This window comes from Sarcophilus harrisii, chromosome 1 (genome assembly GCF_902635505.1).
Source record: "Sarcophilus harrisii chromosome 1, mSarHar1.11, whole genome shotgun sequence".
NCBI lineage: Eukaryota > Metazoa > Chordata > Mammalia > Dasyuromorphia > Dasyuridae > Sarcophilus > Sarcophilus harrisii.
Window position 1 is genome coordinate 544,000,314 of NC_045426.1, and position 24,509 is coordinate 544,024,822.

A 24,509-nucleotide genomic window follows, 5' to 3' on the forward strand; every position below is an offset into this window, starting at 1 on the left:
ACCCCAATTGCTTCAGGGAAAAAAAAAAGTAGAGGGATTTCCTTTAGAAATGAGGTGGTAGGGGGAAGCTTCAGATATGGGCTTAACACATCTAAAATATCTTTTGGCTCAGATTTTGTTAGAAATATTGGAGACTAATTGAAAATGCTCCCTCCAATAGATTTACAACTGAAGTGGAGATCCAAACCAAAACATTTCCAAACAAAGACAATGAGTAAATACAATGAAGACTGTAATAAGATTTTATTAAGACAGGATACTATACAAATCGGCAGCTTACAAATTGAATACTTTGATGTGTTACAAAGAAATGATGGTCATTTTCTATGACAACTTTTCTGTATTTTTATCTGTAGTAGCAGACACTTGTTCAAGCAAATATGTCTTGAAGAATGTCTTTGCCTGAGCTGGGAATATCTCTATTACAGATCATTTGTAATGGTTATTTTGTAAAAGAATTTGAAAACTATATATTTTCCTGATGTGGAAATTTGTGTAACACATTTTACATTTTTCTATAATGGTTTATTTCATGAATACTATTATAATAAAAGCATTTGGGAATTATGTTTGAAAGCAAACTAATCTTAACATTACCCAAGATAAATAAGAGAACATGAGTTGTCTTTAATTGGGACAGTTATGTCACAAATGAAAAGGATTTACTTAGAAATTTGGATACAACAGATTCAATCTCCTTCTCAGCCAAATCCTCACAAACAAATTAACAAGTAGCAAATAATTGGGATTCAATTCCTGCTTCTCCCTAGCCAAAGAAAACTACTCAAATTATCAAGAAATTGAAACGAAATGAGGAAAACTTTACCTGAAAAAAAAAATGCCAATGTAGTTTCCTATAGCTGCACAATTATAACAGTAAAATACTTATGGTGTTATTGGAAATACATGGTATAATAAAATCACAGAAATGGACAATTCGTATTATATATATATGTGTATATATATATATATATACATACACACACACACGTTAGTCTAGCAAAAGAAGTGTATATTTCATAATTTTTCTCATTTATAAATGTAGTAACATAGTTTAGAAGATAAATATGTATTCTTAGGAGAAATCAGAATACTAAGAAAATAAATGTTTAGACAGTACATTAGTTTATTTAATAATCAACTAGACATTTACAAATGGTCTCCCCCAATAGAATTTAAGACCCTTGAGGTCAAGAGCTGCTTCATTTTTGTCTTTTTATCCCCAGTGTCTTGTGTATGTTTGATACCTACATATATTGTAGGTAAATTTCAATTGTGAAAGACTGTCGTGAAAATGTATGCTAGTGTACTTTCATAATACTGGCAGGTAAGTGCTTAGAACAGACTTTTAAGATGCTAGAAAATTAAGCATTATTTATATCATAATTCAATTCCACTTTATGACTGAATAATCTGATCAAAGAGGCTTGATTGAACAAAATGATATAGCAAGGATCTGTACGACTGTTAACTTTACAATGCATTTCAGGCTTCCTCATCTTTCAAAGCACATAGGGCTATATTCATTTACAATTTTACTTATAAATACTTGAAGAGTTTATATAAAATAGTGATATTATACTCCAGTAATAAGAATGTAAAGTTAATTCTGCACTCTCAGATACAGTGGGCATATTTAGAAAACTCTCACTGATATAATATCACAAATTTTTCCTTTAATTTCCTTTTATTATTTGCTTATATTTTACACATTACATTTTAAATTTAAAATATACAAATACTATGAAATACTTAAGTATGAAGGCAATAATTTTTTTTTTTTAAATACCTCTTTCTTAAACTTGAATTTTACTCAAGGGCACTGTAATTTTAGGACTCCCCCAAAAAGGGGATAGGAGGTGGCACGCATACTCAGATTCCTATCAATAAGAAAGTTTTTAATGAGAAGAAAAGATTCTCCTATTGGTGTGGTACTACTAATATCTGTCACAATACCAGAATCCAGTTTCCCCTCAAGTTTTAAATCACTTCCCTAATAGTCTAAAAAACAGATGAATGTTCCAAGTAACAACCAAAAAGTTCCAATGACAGAACAAATAATAGTACTAAAAATTAACATTATAACATTAGCTGTAATTTTGGAGTCCTACTCTGATCCACAGAATAATTTAAATTTATAGAATTCTGTAGGGTTTAAAAGGTTAATTTGTTTTTATCTGATGTCATACTAATTTAGATAAAGACCAGATCTAACGTAATACGTCAGTTTTGAGTGAAGCTGATTTTAACACCAAAATAGTTCTAAAAAAGCAAATGTGGCTTGTGAAGTTTTAAAATAAAGCTGCATCATAACAGAGTTCATTATTCAAAGTTTTGTAAATACTAATTGTAAAAACAGTATTCCAAATAATTTTCATAGTAAACAGTGAGAAAAAAATTTTAAAATTGGTATGACAGTATTAACAGGAAGTCTAATTTTGTTGTTTCTTAGTCATATAGCAAGTTATTTTTATAAGTTAAGATCAAAGGCTATTTTCTTTTACTACACAATTTCTTTATTATTTGACAAAACTTTATATAAGAAAATATTCTAGGATCATAGGTTTTAGATCTGCAAGGAATTTAGATCATTTAGTCCAGAGGTGTCAAACTCACTTGCCACAAATGGGAAGAGCCAGATTAAATTGTGATTGGGAAATGTTTAACAAAAAAAAAATAAAATTACAATCTTATTTTTGTGGTTTCTGGAGTCAATATATAGCCTATAGAGATCTGTTTCTATTTGAGTTTGAAACCACTGAACCAAGCTTTATGTGATTTTATAAACGAGTGATGAAGAGAATTGTCTACAATCACGTCAGTAATATTATAATTAGAATTTGAATTCAGACCTCCCTTGATTCCAAATCTAGTGCTCTTTCCTTCCGAATAAACGGAGATGCTGGATATAACATGGTTTAAAAAAAAAAATCAAATAAAACCAGGAAAACCTGTTTATTTGGCTCAAAAATATCTGAAGAGTGCTAACTGGGACATCTCTTCACAAAAGAAAGAAAAGCACACCTTTTTTTTTAGCAGTGGAATGAATAAAATGGCAACCCATAATTACCATTCTTCCTAGCTCCTTATATACTGTATTCTCTGCAACCAGCAACATGGTCAATAGTAAACTGAGTAAATGAAATCATGGAATTCTTTTTGGCCCACTGGTAATAAATAAGTAGCATTAAGGGATTCCAGTGCAACTAATGAACACTTTTAAACTCTGATCAATGTCTTAAGACAACACTTCCTTTGCAAGTTATTTTCAAATGATTATTTCATATTGGGAAAAATACAAACATTTCACAGTATAATGACATGTAAATATATCACAAAATACTGAGGTGCTTTATTTAACAGACTGATGCAATTCACTCCAACAGTACAACTATGTAACTATAAAGAATACAAAGTGAAGACTGATTATTGAGTCAAAATCCTATTTGTAAAGATGTTATATCCAACTTCAGAAAACTTGAGATATATTAATGCTTTCTTCATGCTGCAAATACAATAATATTGTTTCATACTAATACTATTTATATATGCAACAACTTGATGGAAGTAATCATTTTTACCATCAAAATGAAGCGATTATTTCTATGTATTTATAGTCTACAGCATTTCCTTTAGAGCACTGAAACATTTGCACATCAATATAAAGTTTATTTTATGGTGAAAATTTTTACTTTTGATTCATTTATAAAAAGGAATCCTAACTTATCTTCCTTTATAAAAAACATTCATAATAGAGTAATAGATTTAATACTTGTGATCATCATCATGCAAGACTTGTCACAAAATACATTTTTGGATTAAACATTTAGAATAGTGGTTAGGATGCACCATTCTTTAAGTAAAATGTGATATATATATTTAAAAGCTTTAGGTAAGAGATAATTGATAACCTTAGCCTCCATTGTCCAATTCATACTTCATGTAACCAATTAATAGGATGGTAGAGTAGTAATTAATTTCATCCACTAGGAAATAATAAAAATTGTAATCTTCCTAAGAGCTATTACCTAGAAGGTGGATTATATAAGTGTTTACAAAACACAAATGGACATTCTCCATCCTTTTGTGTTAAACACAAAATGCAGTAGAAATTTCATTTGGAGACTCAAGGCTGAAATTACTCCCAGCAAATCATAATGCTAATTATAATATATAATTCTAAGGAATTATAAGAAAGTATATGTCCATAGTTGATTACAACACTACATGCTTTCCTTTCAATTGAAAAATTCGACACTTTTTCATTGAATAAGTACTGTTTCTTTTCTGGTAAAGTTCTTTGGCATTCAAGTAAAGTCAATACTTTCAGGATAGTCATCCGCATCACACGGGAATGACAGTTTAATTTCAAAAACACCAGTTAATTTAACCCAAGGATACTGATGGCCTCAAAACATAATTTTAGTTTTGTCATTATTACAGAAAGTATGGAACTCGGGGATTTTTCCTTCACATCATCTGACCCCATTTCTTTTTACCACAATGGTTCCTGCTACAATGTCGTAGGCTGTTCGATTATGCTGAAAAAATAGCAGTGTGATGAAAGCAGGAAAAAAAGAAGCAATAGAAAAATTCTTGATCAAAGCTCGAATAATGGACCTAAACATTTAAAGAACAAAAGTAGAAATCAGATGACATACATTTTTAATGTAAAATAATCTTCCTAAGTTTAACATATTTAACATTAGTCAAAATCATAAGTATTATCCATATTCAACTAAAAAATAAATTTTGCTTCTAGTATTCATAATCATTTTTGAAAGCAGGGATTGTCATCAAATTCCATAATCCTTTAAGTTACTTTTAAAGACCATGATAATGTGCAACTATGCCACTAGTGTGTTCAAAAACTTTGATAATGTGCAACTGTTATTCCAGTGTGTTAACAGAGGGGAAAAAAAAAGGATTGGGATTTGCTGGATACAGAATTAACATTTTAAAGTGTTTTTCCAATAACATAAAAAAAATACACTTTGTAAAAAAATAAATGATTGCTTTTTTTTCTACAATCATTCATTATTAAGTGTACTTTTGGCATCACCTCCTTTTTAAATTAAGCAGTTCTATTAAAGTCCCAGTTTTTATCATATATGAAGACCTATGGGTTTAGTTATTTTCTAGCTTCTTTTTTATAAATTGAGCACAGCTTCAACAACAGGTTCAAATCTCTTCAATAACAATTCAGACTGAAAAATAATCTTGCAAATATTAGATTTTTATCTTTCCATTTAAAAAAATCTATTCCTATTTGGCAATTTAGAGAAGTTTGTAAAATTTCAAACCATAACAGGGACTAGTATTCTATTCTCTCTTCCTTTGTGACACACAAGAATTGGTAGCAATTAGCTTGAGGCCTACTAAAGGCCTACTAAAAGGAATTCTGAACCCCAGAAAAACAACGGTACTATAAAATATATGCTACTATGGAGTCAGAGACTGAGAGTCAATCTATTTGCCCCAAATAGAACGTTCTTTTGGAAGGGATATCATCACTGTCATCTTAGGATGAATATAGAGTATTGCCACTAACCATGAGATCTGTTTAGACTTTTAATAAAGCTGAACACATTTTTTTTTTTTTTTTTAAAGAAGTCCATTCTACTACTGGGTAGCTCAAATTTTTAAGATTTTTCATTATTTCAAGCTAAACTTGTCTTTCTTCAACTTCCAAGCACACTAAGTGGCAACCCTTTAAAGACTAGAAAATAATCTTCTGTCTTATCTTCTCTGGATTTAATATCCCCACTTTCTTTAGTCCATCCTCTTGTGCTTGTTCAAACTTTTAATCTTATTGTTTCCCTTCTTTTAAGAAAATGTGTTTTTTCAATCTGCAAAAATCTACCCTTTCCCACTGATCCCTCCCAGTAGGGAATGAAAAATTAAACTACTGTTACAAACATGTATAGTCAATCAAAACAAATTTATGTATTTGCCACATGTTTAATTACAGAACTACTCCTAGGCTATTTAACTAAATTCAGAAAGCATACTATTCATTTTGTAATGAGAATACAAATAGTTTATTCTTTAGTCCCCTATGACTGTTCATTTATGTTTACCTTTTTATGTTTCTCTCGAGTCCTGTATTTACAGAACTTCAAAGTTTCTATATAGCTCTGGTCTTTTCATCAAGAATACTTGGAAGTCCTCTATTTTCCTAAATATCTATTTTTCTCCTTGTAAGATTATACTCTGTTTTGCAGGGTAAATTATTCTTAGCTGTAAAGTCTATATCCTTTACCTTCTGGAATACTGTACTTCTAGCCCTATGCTTTATTGCAGTGGTGGTGGCTAAATCATGTGTGGTCTTAACTGTAGCTCCTTAGCACTTGAATTTCTTCTTTCTGGCTGCTTGTGTTATTTCTTCTTTGACTTAGAAACTCTAGATTTTGGCTACAATATTCCTGGAAACTTTCAATTAGGAGTTACCTTACTTTCATGATATAATTAGTAGTTCCTTTCTATTTCTATTTTATTCTCTGGTTCTAAGAGATATGGGCAGTTTTCTTTTATGGTTTCTTAAAAAAGATTGTTCTTTTTAGTCATGGCTTTCAAGTAGTCCAAAGATACTTAAATTTTCTCTCCTTGATCTGTCTTCCAGGTTGTTTTTGCTTTGGATAATTATTCTTAAAAGTTCAATATTAGTTTTATCAGGATAATAGAGCAAGCTTAAAAATAAAAACCTAGAACTTACGTTGTTATATTAACATTTGAGGAAGGAATCACTAAAACACGACTTGGTGCAATGAGTACTGATGTATCACATGTTACAACACGAAGTCCCAGCAAAAATTTCCCAGGAGTGGCTCCACCTGCTCCCCATATACAAATTATCTGGAAAGATTAAGAAAAAACTATAAATTGGGTTAAAATAAAATATTATTTTAAAAAATGAGGTAAAAACAAGGAAGACATTTCCCTTTTCAATTTTGTTTGATTAATAAAAATTTTTCCCAATCATTCTGTTTGCTCAATACTTGCTGAGAACTTTAAAGTGGAAACAAAGCATTTTATGTAACATTCTAGTTAAAATTTACTGTGAGAAGTCCGTCATTATACATCTAAGCAAGGACTAGCTCTAATATGTGTAAATGTCACTTTTGTTGTCCATTCCAGAGACAGCTGTTCTACACTTCTCTCAATGCTATATTCTATCTAATTATGTTTTCAAACTGGCTTCAAGGTAAGCTCTCTGAGGACAGGATATATTTCCCACTTTTACATTCTCCATATAACCTAACATAGGTTTTAGACATATGTAGAGGCTTAAAAATAATTATAAAATTACCTATATTTACACAGCAGTAAAAGATTTTTTTTTCCCACAAAAATCCTGCGAAGTATGTAATATAATATTATCGCTTTTATGGATGAAAAAAACAAAGCATTTCACTCTCACAGCCAAATGAGTAGTAATTATTGAAACTGTGATTTAAACTTAGTTGTCCTATTCTAAATCCAATAGAACTCTTTTTACTATATCCTATTTGTTTTCAACCAGCAAATCTTAATAAATATAATATTGATATCAATTATAATATTGATAAAGTTTGATTGAGAATGAATAGAAGGATGAAAAAAAAGATAGCATTTCTGTATGTAATGAGACAGCATATAATAAAAAGTTTTGTATATATCTAAAGAAGTTCTTATAAGTTATTTACTTATAATTCTGTTGAGCACAAGGTATACTGGAAAGTATATGGGCTGTGGAAAAACTCGAAGTCTAGTCCTTAATTCTACTACTGAAAACTTGGATAATATCAGTTTATTTCTTTATATCTCTTTCTCTTATAAAATGAGTGGATTGGGCTAGATTATCTTATAGCTCTCTACCCAGTCTAAGACTGTGATTGTCAAAGGCTGAAATATCCAATTTTGCTTTGTATTAATTTCTACCTCCAAAACATTAATGTCCTAAAGAATTTCTTCAAATACTAGGATCTTACCTCATACACACAAACTAATAACCTGTATATAAGAGCCACAATCATCATTTTCTGCAGGTCTTCCATTGATGTGTCTTCATCTATTTCTTCTATTATATAATGCATAGCAAACTTAGAAATATCCCTACAGAGAATAAATGAAAGCATTTAGATTACAAAGAATATTTGCATACTACTACTTAAAGGAAACTCTTAAAAATGAATAGCTCTCTAGAGAAACTATTTCCCCACTCAGTTTCATATGGCAGATTTCACATTACTTAAAAATTTCTTAGTTATTTTCCTTACTCCCTTTTTCTCCACCCAAGAAACTTTCATTAGCTTACTCATGGATTGGCAATTGTACATCTACACATGTCATCCTACCCAATGGCATCCCTTATCTTTCTGTCTCATCTAAATCTATAACTACACCTCATCTACTTACACAATTTAGTTTGTACAAGTCTCAAGAAAATCCAAATTTTAAGAAAGTATTTGGATAAGGACAGAAAATTAAGCAAAGATTTCAAAGCAGAATACTTTGGAAAACTTCAATATGGAAGGAGGTAAAGATGACAGATTACAAGAAGAGGGCACAAAGAGGAGTTCAGTTTTGTTAGAGCATAATATAGGTAACAAGAGAGAAGTATTAAATAAGACAATTTTTAAAGGGATTCAATAAATATGAAATAGCATTTGATCCTAGAATCACCAAGGGACTAATAAAATTTATTAAGTAGGAAGTGACTATTTTTAGATCTATGCTTTAGGAAAATCATCTTATAGCTGTGTGGGGAATAGATTAGAAAAATTTAAAATAGGGAGATGAATTAGGAAGATATTGAAAAAGTCCAAATGAGAAGTGATGAGAACCTGAATGAGGATGTAACTATGAGCAGAGAAGTTAGAGCTGTGAGAGTTAAAGAAGCAGAACCAACAATATTCAGCAAATGAACGGATATGTGGATTAGAACGAGGGAAAGTACAACATCAGAGATGATAGTTGTGAAAATCTGGGTGGGGTGACTGAAAGGATGGTTATGATTTCAACAGTAATAAGGAAAATGAGTGGGATTAGAGGGAAAAGATATAATGTTCTCTATGATCAGAATCATAATTTAGCTGTGCTTGCTTATCATATGATTGTCGTTCCCACCTCTCACCCCCCAAAAAAAGAGGAGAGGCGGTTCTATCCCCCAACTACAGAATAACCATGAGGCAATCTAGGTAGCAGCACATACAGTAAAATTTTGTTAATTACTCCTGGACAGCTGTAGTGGACAGAGTTAGTTTGTTATAATTGCACTGATGGGCCAACATCTGGCTCAGAAGGGTGGGAAGAAATGGGAAGCTTGGACAGAGGGAGGGGGAAATTAGGGGGAGTTTTGGAGATAAAAGTAAATGTGGCTGTACTGGAAACAAATCCTCTTTACTAGCTATCGAGCAAGGGTAGGATGAGGGATAGTCAAGTGTTTAAGAAGCAGTTTTCTGAAAAGAAAAATGAACACATGGCTTATTTTTAAGTTTAGTTTGCATTATTAACATTTTCTTAAGTCTAGAAATTAGTAAAACAATAAATGAAGTCCCAAAATGAAATGTTTGCCGAGTTCCAATATGAAAATGTTCATGCTGAAATTGAACAACTGTAAGCTGGCTTCAGGTATATTCCTGAATATAAGCAGTCTTCCCACCTAGCAATTAATACTCCTTTAAAGACTAATGATGGATCTCAGGCATAATGCCAGTTCCCCAATTGGAAGACCATTGATTAGATTTTGCCTTCTGGTGGTATCAATATGATTCAGGGGGCAGTCTGATGAACTCAATGGGTTCACAGCAATGGCTTTGTGAGATTCCTCAACCTCAGTATGTTAAAATTAGCTTTATAGTAAGAGGCCAGAAAAAGAAAAAGAATAAAGAACAAAAACACAAAAGTATTGAAGTATTAAATGATCCTATGTTTTGTTCCATTTCACATCCTCCAAATGTTAAGTGAGTTTTCACAGAAGCTCAGAATTTTGAAGGATGATAAAAACCAGTTAGGAAATATTTAAACATAGTCAAAAAAGACAGTTAATAGATTTTCATAGAGGATTTATTAAGCTATGTTTTTCAAAACATATTCACCTTACAGAGAAAAAAAAACATGGGTAGATAGTGAGTTTCTTCTTTCCCACTAGAGCTATTATCCTGTCACTAGGAATGGCACGGGCATCATCATATTCAGGATGCTTTTCTCCTAGGAATTATTATTTTTAAAAAAATTATCACTAGGTTGGACATTTAGGTCTAAATTATTATGGACAGGAAAAGTTCTACTGTGCCAAAAGATGAATATATAACATGTTAATCACTGGTATAAATTTAAATTCTGACACTAAAAAGCCAAATGTTGCCAAGAACCTTCTAGAGTGCCTCTATCCATGGAAATGTACAAAGGACTCAGTATAGACTGAACCCCTCTTTCTGGAGATTACAAATATTTCAAGGACCGTTTGGGTTTGTAAGTTTCTAATTGTATTTCCCTTTGAGACAGTACTCTTTCAAAACAGTAGATGAAAAAGTACCTATTTTAAAATACAGCTACATTTTACTTAAAAGAAATAATTGCTACCAAGTATATATACCATACATAAAGCTATGGTAAATGTATAGTGTCAGGTCATATGAAAATCCTATTCCAAAAAAGCGAAAAACAAACTTTTTTTTTTTTTTTTTTTAAGGGTAAGACAGTTTTAAAAGGGACATGAGAAACTGAATTAAAATAAGTTTGTATTATAACTCAAAGAGATGAAAGACAGAAAAATCTCATATGTTCAAAAATAGAGCAATACTTTATGATAGAAGAACTAACTATAAACAAATATTCCCATTAATTGGGGAATGGCTAAAAAATGTACATGAATGTAATAAAATATTACTTCACTACAAGAAGTGATAATATAAAGAATTCAGAGAAGCACAGGAAAACTTTTATGAACAGATGCAGAAGGAAGCGAGCAGAAGCAGGAGCACAATATATACAATGACTAACTACACCAATGTACAAAGGCAGGACAAAAATTTACTTAATTACTTACTTTTAAGTAAAATTAATTTACTTAATTAAAATTAAATTATGAAGATGAAAAAGAGTATCTCTCTTCACTGGTGAGTTAGAAGACAACTATAGAACATTTCAGAAACTATTAAACTCAGTTGATGTGTTGATTAGTTTTGGTGAATTGCTTTTTCCTTCTTTTTTTATTAAAAGGATAAAAGAAGAGGGATAGAATATATTCAGGAATTAAAATAACATAATAAATTTATGTAACTGTCTTATCATTAAAAACAGGCAATCTAGGTATATTTCTAACAATCTTAGAAAATAACTAGCCCCCACCTGTTTTAACATCAGCTGGGGCTTACTATACACTTCATGATTTTGAGGTAGCAAACTAGATGTTTCATTTAACAAGCTACTGTTGCTATAATTTGTTAGCCACAGAGATAATTAAGATAATAATAGCACTTGAATTTAGATGATAAAAATAGGAAAGGGCAATCAGTTATTAACTCTGTAACTAAAATATTTTTTAAATTCAATTTTTCTTCCTAAAAGGAAGGGCCACTGAAGAGTAAAGAATTAAATCACTGTTTGTGACTTAAATGTTTTTTATTCTTTACCTTTCAGAAGCTTCACTGTGAAAGGACCATAGTTGTCTCTAGATCTGTAAGAGCAATACTGTTTCCGAAAGTTTGAAAAACAATTAAGCTCAGGAATAGAAATAAATTTAAGCTTAAAGTTCTCTATTCCTACTCTAAACACAGGCCAAATTCCTACTGTTATTAACTTTTGTTTTCTTTTATAATTATAACTTTAAACTAATAAGGAAATAAATTTGAAAGAGCACATCAAAAACAAACCCAAAGGATACCATGAGAGATTTTTTTATAAAAAGAAAATAAGTTAAGGCTTTAAAAGAAAAAAACTAATTTAACTTACTTTATTCCACTGACATGCATAATAGTTAAGACCATAGTTGCTTTTATAAAAAACAGAATAAAGAAATCCACCATCTCCGCCATAAATCTGTGTGCCAATGATGGAATAGCATATTCTCTACCTGAAATAAGAAAAATACAAGTTAAAAAGTTGATTATTAGATTAAATGTCTAATTTAGTGTGGCTTAGCATACTAATTAGGTTAGTATTAAGGAAGGTAATTGAGAAGAAAAATTACTTGAAAATTATTGCCTTAATTAAGTCATTAATCAAATTAATATTAAAAAATAGCATGTACTCATCAATTCTGATGGACATGGCTATTTCAACAATGAGATGATTTAGGCCAATTCCAACAGACTTGTGATGGAGAGAGTCAACTACATTCAGAAAGAGGACTAGGGGATTGAATGTGGATCACAACATGGTATTTTCACTTTTTTTTGTTTTTGTTTGAAAACAAAAAAAAGATCAAAAAGCAAGCATTTTTGATCTGATTTTTCTTGTGCAGCATGAAAAATGTAGAAATATATATAGAAGAATTGCACATGTTTCACATATATTGGATTTACTTGCTGTCTAGGAGAGGGAAAAGGTAGAAGAGAGGGAGAAAATTTACTTAAGATTTTGCAAGGCTAAATGTTGAAAATAATCTTTGCATATATTTTGAAAACAAGAAGATATAATTAAAATATTAACATCTAATACCTATCATGAACTATTATATTAAATAAATTTCTATAATCTGATTAATTTATAAATTCCATATAAAATTTTCAAATCCATGTAGTTTTATTGCCTTTTATCACCTTAGAAATGGGTATCAGACATATTTCTTAAAAATATAACCAGAATACTTTATTTCAGAAATAACAACAAACAATGAGGGGCAGAATTCAACTGAGTTTACACTTGAAAGAAATCAGAATCTTATAACACAAAGAGATGAAAAATCAATTGCACAAGTAAAGGGTGGGAGAGAAACTGCTAGACAACAGAGAAAGCCTTGGAATTTGGCAGACTGTAAGCTCAATATTAATCAATACTGAGATGTCAATCAAAAAAACTGCAAACCTTAGTCCACATAAATAGGACTAAAGGGTCCAGTCTGATTTTATCTCACTGATCAGAACATATCTATAGAATTAATGTTCAGTTCAATTAGATTAAAAATTACTATTTTTAAAGTATTTTATAAAGGACAGCTGCGGTTCATGCAGGACTTGATCAGATTGGTAAAGGAACTTGAAACTGTCCTTTAAGAATAAATTGAGTGTTTTGGGGATGCTTAGCTTGGGGAAGGGTGGAAACCATACAACCATATTCAAATACTTGAAAAGCTGTCTTATAGAAAAGGAATTAGCCTAACTTTGCTTGGTTCAGGAGAACAAAACAAAGAACAGAGAAGCAGATTTTAATTCAATATAAGGGGGCAAAAACCCTTTATAACAACGAGAATTGTTAAATCACATAAATATGTTAAATAAATCACAGAGGTTTTAAAATAGAAATTAGATAATTGCTAATTATTGTGAATGTTGTAAAGAGGGGATTCATGTTTCTGGAGTGGATTGGATTAGATAACTTCAATGGAACAGTCCAAAAATAAAAGCACAATTCCACAAAACTTATTTTGCTGAACGCTGACACAAACAAAATGTAACTGGTTCTTTTCCCACATATAAGTAGCAATCTGTCATTAAACAAAATAACGAATCCTAATAAATCTGGAATACTGAATTGAAATTCTTCTAAATAACATTAAAGATTAAGTATAACTTTTAGTAAGAATTCATTTTGTATCAGATTCTATTAATTCATCTATTTTTGCTACACATTCTGCATTATAGTGTATGGTAAAAAAACAACTGGCTTAAGTAAGAATCAGGGAGACTTGAATTCAAGTCTTAACTGTGACTGCTCAGTAACTCCCAACTTCTCAGTGTAGGAACTCTTTAGAACTATAAGATTCAGAGCAGATATAGGCATTGGCAGAGAATGGCACCTATATCAAAGAAATCATGGTCTGGCTCCTTTTTCCTCCATGTTCTATACATACTATGGACTCCTACCCCCCCCAAAACAAAAGAAAACCATACAACTTTCCGTCAGGATAAAGAGAAAGATAAACAAAACAATACCCCTTATCATCAATTGAATATTATTTTTCTTTCAACGACTCATTTCCTTTCTACTTCCGATTAACGATTTTTTTTCCTTAAAAAAAAGGTTTTGCTGCTGTTTCTTTACACCAATTTCCCAATGAAACCTCCTTTTTAACAAAGAATAGTTAAGGGGCAGCTAGGTAGCTCAGTGGATAGAGCACTATCCCTGAAGTCAGGAGAACCCAAGTTCAAATCTGACCTTAGACACTTCAACACTTCCTAGCTGTGTGTCTCTGGGCAGGTCACTTGACCCCAATTGCTCAGCAAAACAAACAAATTAAAAAGAAAAAAAAAAAGAATAGTTAAGCACTTTTATTGAATTGGAAACAATTTAAAAAAAAAATGCCAGACTTATAGTTAATAACAAGATAAAGGAAATAATAACACTTAATTGCCATAGGTGAATTTAAGTCATCTGGCCCAGATAAACTACTCTGAAACAACTGACAAATATGACTAAGCCACTGACTGGATATTTTTAAAAATCAGAGAGAATAGGAAAGGTACTACAAGACTGGAGAAAGGCAAATTCTGCTCTCATTTCCTAAAAATGGATAACAGCAAAACCTGTAAACTCTTGCCAATGAATTTAATCTTGATTTCTGGAAAAATTATCATTAAAAAGATCATTAAAAATATGATTAGTGAATATCTACAAAGGTAGGATTGATGATTGCAAAGTGCCAGAATGGTTTCCTCAATAACAGATTATTCCAGATTAACTTCATTTACCTTTTTGATAGGATTGTTCAATTAGTAGATAAGGGGAATGTGGTGGAGGGGAATGTGGTGGATATGCTTTGCTTAGATTTTGACAAAGCTTTTTTGGTAATGACTTCAAACTGTATGGAGATGATGGAGAGATAATACAGACTGGAAAATAAAATAGAGTCATATAATGATTGGATCTCCAGATATCATCTGTGGAGTCATTTGGCTAATAAACATTTATTTATTAAGTGCTTATTAGGCATACTTGGCAATGTAAGCAAAGAGGGACAACCCCCCCAAAAAGGTAACAAACAGCCCCTACCCTCAAGGAATTCAAAAGTCTAAAGGGGAAGACAATATACAATCAAGTATGATGAAACAAGCCATATACTAGATAAAACTGAAATTAACAGAGTAATTAACACTAAAATTAAAGAACATAGGGAAAGACTCTGTAGAAGACAGGTTTTTAGCTAATATCTGAAGGAAATCAGGAAAGTCAGAAAGGGTTTCATGTATGGGGAACAGAGAGTGAAAATGCCTGGTGTCACAGGTGGTGGATGCCATTAGATTTGGCAATTAAGACATTGTAAGTAATTTTGGAAAGAGCAGTTTCAGTAGAATGAAGGCACTTCCAGCCAAATTGTAAAAAACTTAAAAAACAAGAGAGAGAAGTGAAGGCATCTTCTGTATATGGCCTTATCAAGAAGTTTAGTTACAAAAAGGAGGAAAAATATGGAATGATAGGCAAATGAAGATGAATGTAATACAAGGGATTTTTTTTTTTTAAAGAATGGTGTAACATGGGCATGTTTTTAGGCAGTAAAGAATCACTCAATGGATAAGAAAATATTGAAAAGGAATAATTCTATTAGTGAAAAAGGTGGCGTGATCACTTATGCTTGTACAGAGGTTTCCTTTGGAAGGAGAAGAATCACCTTATGTGGGTGAAGTTAAGGATGAGAGAATGGTAAAAGGCATCTGGGTGATGTGAGATGAGGGAGAAGAGAAAAAAAGGATTTCTCAGTAAATGGCCTCAATTTTTTCATTAAAAAATGAGGCAAGATCCTCAGCTGAGAGTGAGAAGTGGTCTGAGGGAAGAAGAATTATTGTAGTTGAGTTACCTCTGGGATCTTTGCTTGGCCATATAGAGTTTCACATTTTGATTAAGAGCAGGGGTCCTCAAACTTTTTAAATAGGCCAGTTGGTTTGTGGGTCTTAAAATAAAGAAACTTCATAGCACTGGGTGAGAGGGATAATCATCCTCAGCTACTGCATCTGGCCAGCGGGCCTAGTTTGAGGACCCCTGTATAAGAGCATAGATGACATGCTCATCAGATGTGCAGATAAAAAAGTTGATTGAGCAAGACAGCCAACAAAATAGATGCCAAAATTTAGATATGAAAAGATGATAGACTATGATGAATCAGATAAAATTCAATGAGATAAACATAAAGTCTCCTACTTGGACACCAAAAAAAATTATTTCCTAAAGTATAAGAGTCACGCTTGTAACAGCAATTGTTTTGAAAAAGATCTGGGGATTTTAGTGGATGTCAAGTTTGATATGAGTCAGTATGACTCAAACAAGTTAATATAATGTTGAGCTGTATTAAGTAGAATATACCTTCTAGGAATGTGTTAACAGTTTCAATGTACTTTGCCCTTATCACTCCTCCTTTGAAGCTGTGTTCATTCAGCTCTGAGCAACACAATTAAAAAAAAAAAAGCTGGAAAAGTATTTAACGGAGGGCAACTATAATAGTGAAGGGCCCAGGTCATATAAGGAGGTGTTGAAGGAACTGAGCAAGTTTAGCCTGAAGAAAAGACAATTTGGGGAATATCTGAGGAGTTGTCATCACCACAAGGAGGGCCTACATGTGGTTTGTTTGGCTCTAGAAAGCAGAAGAAGCAGGGGAGGGAGAAAGGAGGGAGAGAAGAGGGAGAAGTTGTTGAAAAGATGAGATAATTTTGGCTTGATATCTGGAAGCACATCCTAATGATTATAGTTGTCCAAAAGTATAGAGGAATGCTTCCCCCTCCTTGGAGGTCATCCTCAAGAACAAGTCAGACAGTTGCTTGTTGTCTATGTTACTGTTGAGATTCCTATAGTATGTGGATTGGTTTAGATAATTCAGTGAGATCTCTCCTAACTCCTAAAATTCTGAGATATCTGACCAAGAAAATGACTACTTCTGCCAGTGTATATAACATTCTTAATTGAAGAGGTGTATATCTCTATAGAGAGTGAAAGAAAGGTTTCTTTGATTCTTAAGGACCATTTTATATGACTTCAGCTATTTTGTGTCACTTGTTTAAGCTATTTATTGTAATTATCACATATGATTTTCTTCTGGTTGTGCTTTTTTTTTTTTTTGGCTTTCAGATCAACATATTATTTTTCCATATTTCCCTGAATTCCTCATTACTCTTCATTTTTATTGGAAAAGCCCCGTATCAAGAGCTAACCTCTGAGCTAAGAAGCTCTGGATTCAAGTCGTCTCTGGATTGGCTGGGCAACTCATTTAGTTTACACTGGGCAGTTCTAAAGGATTCATTACTCATTGCATAAACAGTACCAGCCTTCACTGGTAGTTTTTCTGGGAGCTTAGTATACTAATAGAATCACAGGTTCTACTTCTACTTACAGCCTTATTTTTGCAGAGCATTCACATTCAATTAAAAATATTTTATTAATGCTGTTCCTTTTCACAAATTATTTCCTGATACAACTCCCACCGAAAAGGATTCCTCTCCTCTAACAAAAAAAAAACAACAGTTAAAGAAGCTTAAATTACAAGAAATGAGCACATAATCTTATTAAAAGCAATATATAATCTCAAATCACACTCACAAACTGACAAGTTAATAGGTATTATGAGGGATCACGTAATGGGCCATTCTGGCTCTATGTTCCCGAACTTTTATCTATTTTACTATACGATTTCCAGTCCGGGAATACCATACAAAAACAATTCCCTTCCAGGAGAGTTTTGCAGAAAGGGTCGGGTGGCAAAGAGCTTCTCCAATGTGGAATTTAATGGAGCAAAGAAGAAAGAGAACTGTATTGCACATGCGTGAAGGGAACCAAAAAACCTCATTTTGTCCTTTGGAAATTGCAGTCTGTGTCCATCTTCAGGGAAAAGGGTGCAAGATTTTCAGCGCTTTTTAAAAAACCCAAAACAACCAAACAACAAACAAAAACAAAACACTTGAGCCAATATCTGAATAAATGAAAGCCTTCACCTTGACTTCCAGAAGGGCCCTGCTCACCATGCCGAGCCAGCCCCAGCCCCGCAGACGGACAGACACACCCACCCCCGTCCCCCCGCCCCCGCCTCTCACCTGCGGGACGCCCGTTCTCGTTCTGCTGCCGGGGCGCTGTGACCCCTCCGCCCCTGCTCGCCGGGGCTAGCCTAGCCGATCCCTGCCAGTTGGGCGCCCGCGGCGCCGGGGAGGGGGCGGCGGCAGCGGTAGCTGCAGGAGGGGCGGCGGGGGTCACAGGCGCCGCAGGATTGGCCGCGGGCGGGGCGGCCAGACAGTAGAAGGGGTTATAGTAGCCCAGCGGGGCCAGGGGCGGCCCCGCCGCCGGGCCGTGGGCGGGGCCGCCGCTCCCCGGGGGGCCAGACGGCGGCTGCAGTTGTTGGGGCTGCGGTAGGGGCTGCGGCGGGGGGCTGCAGTAGGCGGGGAAAGCCAGCAGGCCGCTCTGCCAGGTCAGGTAGCCGCAGTACGACTGCCACAGCCACTCGTGCACCTGCCGGGAGTACTCGCGCGCCGTCGGTTTCTCCGGCTGCCCGCCGCCGCCGCCGCCGGGGTCCGCCTCACTTTCGGACGGCCCCGGCTCGCCCTCCGGACCCGCCTCGGAGGCTGAGGCTGCCGCGAGGTTCTTCGCCTCAGGCCGCCCCGGGATCCGCGGCTGGCCTGGTTGCTCGTCCTGGGAAGGGATGACAGCCGACGAGCTCGGAGCGGCGGCTTCGGCGTCGCGGCCCCCGCCTCGGTTTTCCCGCTTGCCGCGCTGCCTGGGAAAGCGGACCTGGGGTTTTTCCGGCCCCTCCGCCATCGTCGCCACGGCCCCAGGCGCAGCCGTCTGTCGCGGAGCCCTCTGCTTCCCGACTGACCCTTCCCTACCGAGCGCTGGCCCTGGCGCCGCCGCAGTGGCCGTCGTCAACAATCCGCAGCCGGAAGCGGAAACCCCGCCCCTTCCAACTCTCACCGCCTCCTTTCCAGCCGCAGGAGCCGAGTGGGCCTGCGGCGCTCCAAAGGCGGCGCGTCCTCGGGGGGACTTGCGTCTCTGAGGTTCGGCTTGGGTCACGCACCTCAGAATCCCCCAGGCTTCTTCCAGCGGCGGCCTAGGCCCGAGAGCCCTTTCCTACTATTCAACTCTACTTAAATTAGGGAGTCGGGGCGGGGGGAGGGGGCAAGAAAGGGCTCCTCAGGACCAACATGTGTGGTCTGCCTAGGGACGGGACTTAGAGGGCGAGAAGAGAGAGGGCAAATTTAAAACCCTTGTCTGAAGGAAATGGGAGCACCGGAGCCACGGTCTTCCTTCCTCCCCCAAGAAGAGGTTTCCCGGCAGAAGCGCTGCCTCTAACTGGCAGGGCTAATCTAAATTCGGAAGCAACTAACCTTGTACATAAACACCTTGAGAAAGCACCGCGAGTCGCTTAGGGTTTAATAGTGAGAAATAAGTGTGCGTGGGGGTGTTAGGAAAAGCGCACCCCTACCACGCTTATGGGACTCGCGGGCGCGCGCGCGCGCACATCAACCCCCCCCCCAAGGAGCTTACAGTCTGGCGAAGGGAGACACACAAAAAGAAGCGGAAAAGGGGAGGGAGAAAGTAGCCAACTAAGAGGCGAGAGTGAGGTGATTGTGGGAAGAGAATGGGGATGTGAGAGAAATCAGAGTCTTAAGTGAGAGAGTCAATCCCGAGCCTCTTCCTTACATGGAAATTTTGGGATTCTTTGGCTTCACCTTCCGATCAGAAGTGCAGAGGGTTCGTAAAGATGAAGATGTGGGAAAATACCAAGGAAGTACCTACAGATTGGTAGGTTTTCCCAGTGAAAATATTTCTGGAACATTTTTGATAATTGACAAGAGGACCCAAAGACCCCAAGAAGACCCCAATGCAGCCAGGTGCAAAATGAGCCACTGTAAAAGGTATTGGCTTGTTGCTATTTTTGAAGCAGAAGTGAATGAGTAGTAATAAGGTTGGGTGATATGGCTCCAAAGCATAGAGATCCATCTATTGAAAAAAGCATTTTCTTTCTAAATAGTTATTATGAACCTAAGTCTTAAAAAATGATTACGGGGAAAAATCGGAACAGAGTGAGTGCAAGGGATAATGCTGTAAAAAATTACCCTGGCATGGGTTCTGTCAATAAAAAGTTATTAAAAAAAATTAAAAAATTAACAATTAATAAAAGAAAAAAAAAGAAAATAGTAAAAAACCAACCAAAAAAAAAAAAACAAATAAATGATTACGCATATTTTTATTATTTTTTTGCTGAGGTAATTGGGGTTAAGTGACTTGCCCAGGGTCACACAGCTGGAAATTAAGTGACTGAGGTCAAATTTGAACTCAAGTCCTTCTGACTTCAGAGCTGGTGCTCTATGCACTGCACCATCTAGCTGCCCCCATTACGCATATTTTTAAACAAAATCATTTTTGACATAAGAATAACTACTTAACTACATTTAATCTCTTTGTAATCATTATCCTGTGTTTGAAACATACTCTTTTCAAAGTTATTGTAAATATTATACTAGTTCCGCTTTCCTTCAGTCTTTCAAGCTCTGCTCTTGAGCATTCATTTCACTACAATAAGAATTATTTATAAGCCAGATAGGTGCCACATACTGTGCTAGGTGCTAGTGATGTAATGGATAAAAACAAACAAACAAAACAAAAGAACAGAACAGTGTCTGCCCAGCAAAGGAGTTGCTTCTTCCATTAGGTGGAAACAGATAAATAGATATAAAGTATATAAGCAATGGTGATCTTATCTATTTTCACAGCTTAAACTATTACTTCTGTATTACGAAATTTTATCTGCAGCCTATTCTGTTTTTTAGAGTATTTAGTTGATGCTTTTAAAAAACTGCTGTCTTATTCAACATATATAGGACTGCTTGCCATCTATGGAAGGGGGTGGAGGAAAAAATCGGAACAGAAGTGAGTGCAAGGGATAATGTTGTAAAAAAATTACCCTGGTATGGGTTCTGTCAATAAAAAGTTATTATAATAAAAAAAAAAACTGCTGAATTTTCCCAGTAGCGATCCTGAATTTGACCCCCCTTCCCCCCCCTTTTTTTTTTTAACAATTAAGCCAAACAATAATGCGTTGATCTGATGTATATGTTCATCATATAGTATGTTCATCATTCTACATATTTAGTCTACTATTTTTCCACACTGAGGCTATATCTCATTGTCACCATATTTCTGCAGACAATCTTGGTTAGTGTACTGATTTCAGTTCTGATTTTTTAGGGGTTGAGGAGCAGAGGTATTGCTTTTCACCTATTGTGGTCATTGTGTGTAATGGGCTGAGGTTTGAGCTGATGCACTGAGGTCCCAAGTACATGAAGCTAGATAGTAATTGGGCTATACTCTATTAATATACATGATTGGATAAAGAATGGTCCCTGCCCACTCTCCGTGCAAGTCCTGATGTGTTGTATAGGAAATGACGATTTTGGTGGGTGGAGGCAGAGAGAGAGAGAGGAAGAGAAGCTGGGAGAGAGTGGGCTGAGTTCGAGACTCCGAGCTGCTGGTTGTGTGGCTGCTGGTCGAGCTAGCTTCTTGACTCAGCTGCACACATTGCTATCGCCGATTCTCTTCCACCTCCGATCCTTCTTCACTGAGAATAAAGACTGACGATTTTCCCCTAACCTGAATTCCTGTCTCGTGCTGATCTTAAAATACACAATCTTAACATTTGGCGCCCAATGGTGGGAACCAAGGACTGAAGAAGTCTCCGGTGACCAGGAACTTGGGTGAGTATTGTTAATAGACAAATAAGGAACTTATTTTCTTAAAAACTAAACCAGTAATTTTTTTTTGGCTAAAATGGGACAAAGGCTAGCTAAAGACTCTCCATCCCCGCCTCCCAACCCCACCCAAGAGTGGTGCTATAGAAAGCATGATTAAGCTGACAGAAATACATGGGTTACTTATAACTTGGGAACAGATAGCGAGATTTGTGGGTATATTAAACTGCATCTCCCCTTGGATCGTAGAGGAGGAGCAGATCTCTCGAGATAACTGGTCCCGGGTTGGACAAGAGATGTTCATACATTTCAGAGAATATGGTCCTCATTCAATTCCTATGGAGGCATTTTATTTATACAATGTATTTCAGTTAGCACTAAGAATCCCTAGAAGAAAGAAAAGCCCTTGACTCCTTCCACTCCTCCTCAAATTAGCCATGATATTAAGGAGGAAGACAATGAAGAGATTAATGACCATATCCCCACAGGGCATGGAGACTTAAGTGAGCAAGGGTGTGATGACCTTTCCCCTCAGGAGGCGGCTTCAGCACCCCAGGAGCAAGTGATTGACTCTCCTCCACCAACTCCACCCTCGGGGATGGAGGGAGGAGGGGCAGGGGTGGGGGGCAGTGAGGGGACCAACCTTGAGCAGGCTTCAAGAGGGCTTAATGAAGGCCAAAGAAAAGGGTGTGGATATCCGGGAGCTACAACCACTTATGTTTCCTGTAATTTCCCAGTCTAATGCCTCAGGTCAACAAAGTCAAGATACGCTCCTTTTAATGTAGAAACATTAAAGATCTTAAAAGGCCTGCACTAATTATGGGGCTACATCAGCTTATGTTAAGATGCTGTTACAGAATTTGGCTTCAAGTCTTGACTCCTGATGACTGGAAATCTATAGCAAGGGTATGCCTAGAACCTGGACAAAATTACATGTGGCTTTCTGAATATAGTGAGCTCTGTAGGATACAAGCCCAACAAAATAGTCAAAATGCTGTTCATGCTGCTATCACCTATGACCTACTACAAGGTATAGGTCCATATGCAGACGTCACAGCACAGGTTAATTATTCAGTAGCAGCATATAAGCAAATTGCTGCTAATGCTATCAAAGCGTGGCTTCGATTCACAATAAAATGATAAAGGTGAGGCCTTCAAAAATAATGCAAGGGCCAGATGAGCCCTTTGCTGACTTTGTGGGACGTTTGCAGACTGCTATCACAAGAACTAATGGGGAAAATCCAACAACAGATGTTTTAATAAGGCAACTTGCTAAGGAAAATGCTAATGAGGTGTGCAGAAGGATTATTCTAGGACTGCGTAAGGATGCTCTTTTAGAGGAGTTCATAAGACGCTGTGCCACAGTGGGCACAAATGCCTTTTATAGCCAGACTATGATGCAGACTTCCCAAGATCCCAACATGGGTAGACAGGGTCCCTTCCAGCAAGGGACTTCTAGAGAGACAAGTCAATGCTTTCAGTGTGGTAAAGTAGGGCATCTGAAAGCTCAATGTTGGTATAGAGGCAGAGTGAGAAAGCAGGGTGGGAGAACAAGACCCAATACCCCATGTCCAAAATGCAACAGAGGCTTCCATTGGGCCTCAGAATGTAGACAGGTTCAGGGAAGGGATGAGGGCCCAGCCCCAGGGCCCCAGGCAAAAAACACTTGGGGCATGATGGCAGCCAATGGTGCACCCAGAGAGTGCCTAGACGGCCAATACCCCAATATGACCAATCAGCCAGGAAGCCATATGATGGCAGAAAGGGATTACACAATCAATCAGCCAGGAAGCAACCTGATGGAAGAAAGGGATTACAATTAGGGAGAATAGAGTTGTATGCAGCTGAGACAACTGAGATACCCCTGGAGAGGTGAAATCTGTTCCTCTCCAGCCTATGGATCCCTTGCCTCCAGGCACAGTAGGCTTGACCATTTTACCTCCTGAGAGTACGTACAAAACAGTGTCCATCCACATACTGATGTGGGAAACTGGGGAATGTGTAGATAATATCCCAGTCACCAATACAGGCAGACAATGTGTGACTTATCACCCAGGAGAAATAGTAGCATCAGGTTTACTCATACAGAATCCTAATAAGCAGCCTGGTGGTAGTCACCCAGATTCTGATTCCAGATCACAAAATCCAGCAGTTTACTGGACAGCAGTTGAACAACTGACCGACCTATGCTCACAATCTATATAAATGGCCTTCCATTGGAAGGATTGGTAGACACTGTGCAGATCGGACGGTCATTAGAGGTGCCAGCTGGCCCAGTCACTGGCCAAAGATTAAAGCAGACACCTACATGTCTGGTGTAGGAGGATCAATAGCAGCTGAAGTTAGTGCTGCCCCTATGAGATGGACTTTTGAAGGCAAAACAGGAGTTTTACTCCTTTTATAGTTGAAAAATCCCCATCAATCTGTGGGGAAGAGACGTTTTACAGCAATTAGGGTTAAAATGAGTACTTCGGTTTTTAAGCAGGGCTGCTGTTGAAGGCCTGCCAACACTTTCACCTGTTCCTATCCAATGGAAAACTGATACACCAGTGTGGATAGAGCAGTGGCCCTTAAGTAAAGATAAAATTCAGGCCTTATTAGATATAGTACAGGAACAGCTTGACCAAGGACACTTAAAACCTTCTCTAAGTCCTTGAATTCCCAGTGTTTGTTGTGAAAAAGAAATCTGGAAAATGGAGGATGTTA

At 36.2% G+C, this 24,509-nt stretch overlaps 1 protein-coding gene across 1 annotated transcript; it reads right to left on the reverse strand.

Annotated features, from left to right (window-relative positions):
- Positions 1-226: 226 nt before the first annotated feature.
- FAM8A1 (family with sequence similarity 8 member A1) lies at positions 227-19,004 on the reverse strand. Its single transcript, XM_031946808.1, has 5 exons — positions 18,159-19,004; positions 11,938-12,058; positions 7,971-8,094; positions 6,716-6,855; positions 227-4,620 (listed from the first exon to the last, which is right to left on the reverse strand). The coding sequence occupies exons 1-5, from the start codon at positions 18,871-18,873 to the stop codon at positions 4,476-4,478; spliced, it is 1,245 nt and encodes a 414-aa protein (XP_031802668.1). The 5' UTR covers positions 18,874-19,004; the 3' UTR covers positions 227-4,475.
- Positions 19,005-24,509: the final 5,505 nt, after the last annotated feature.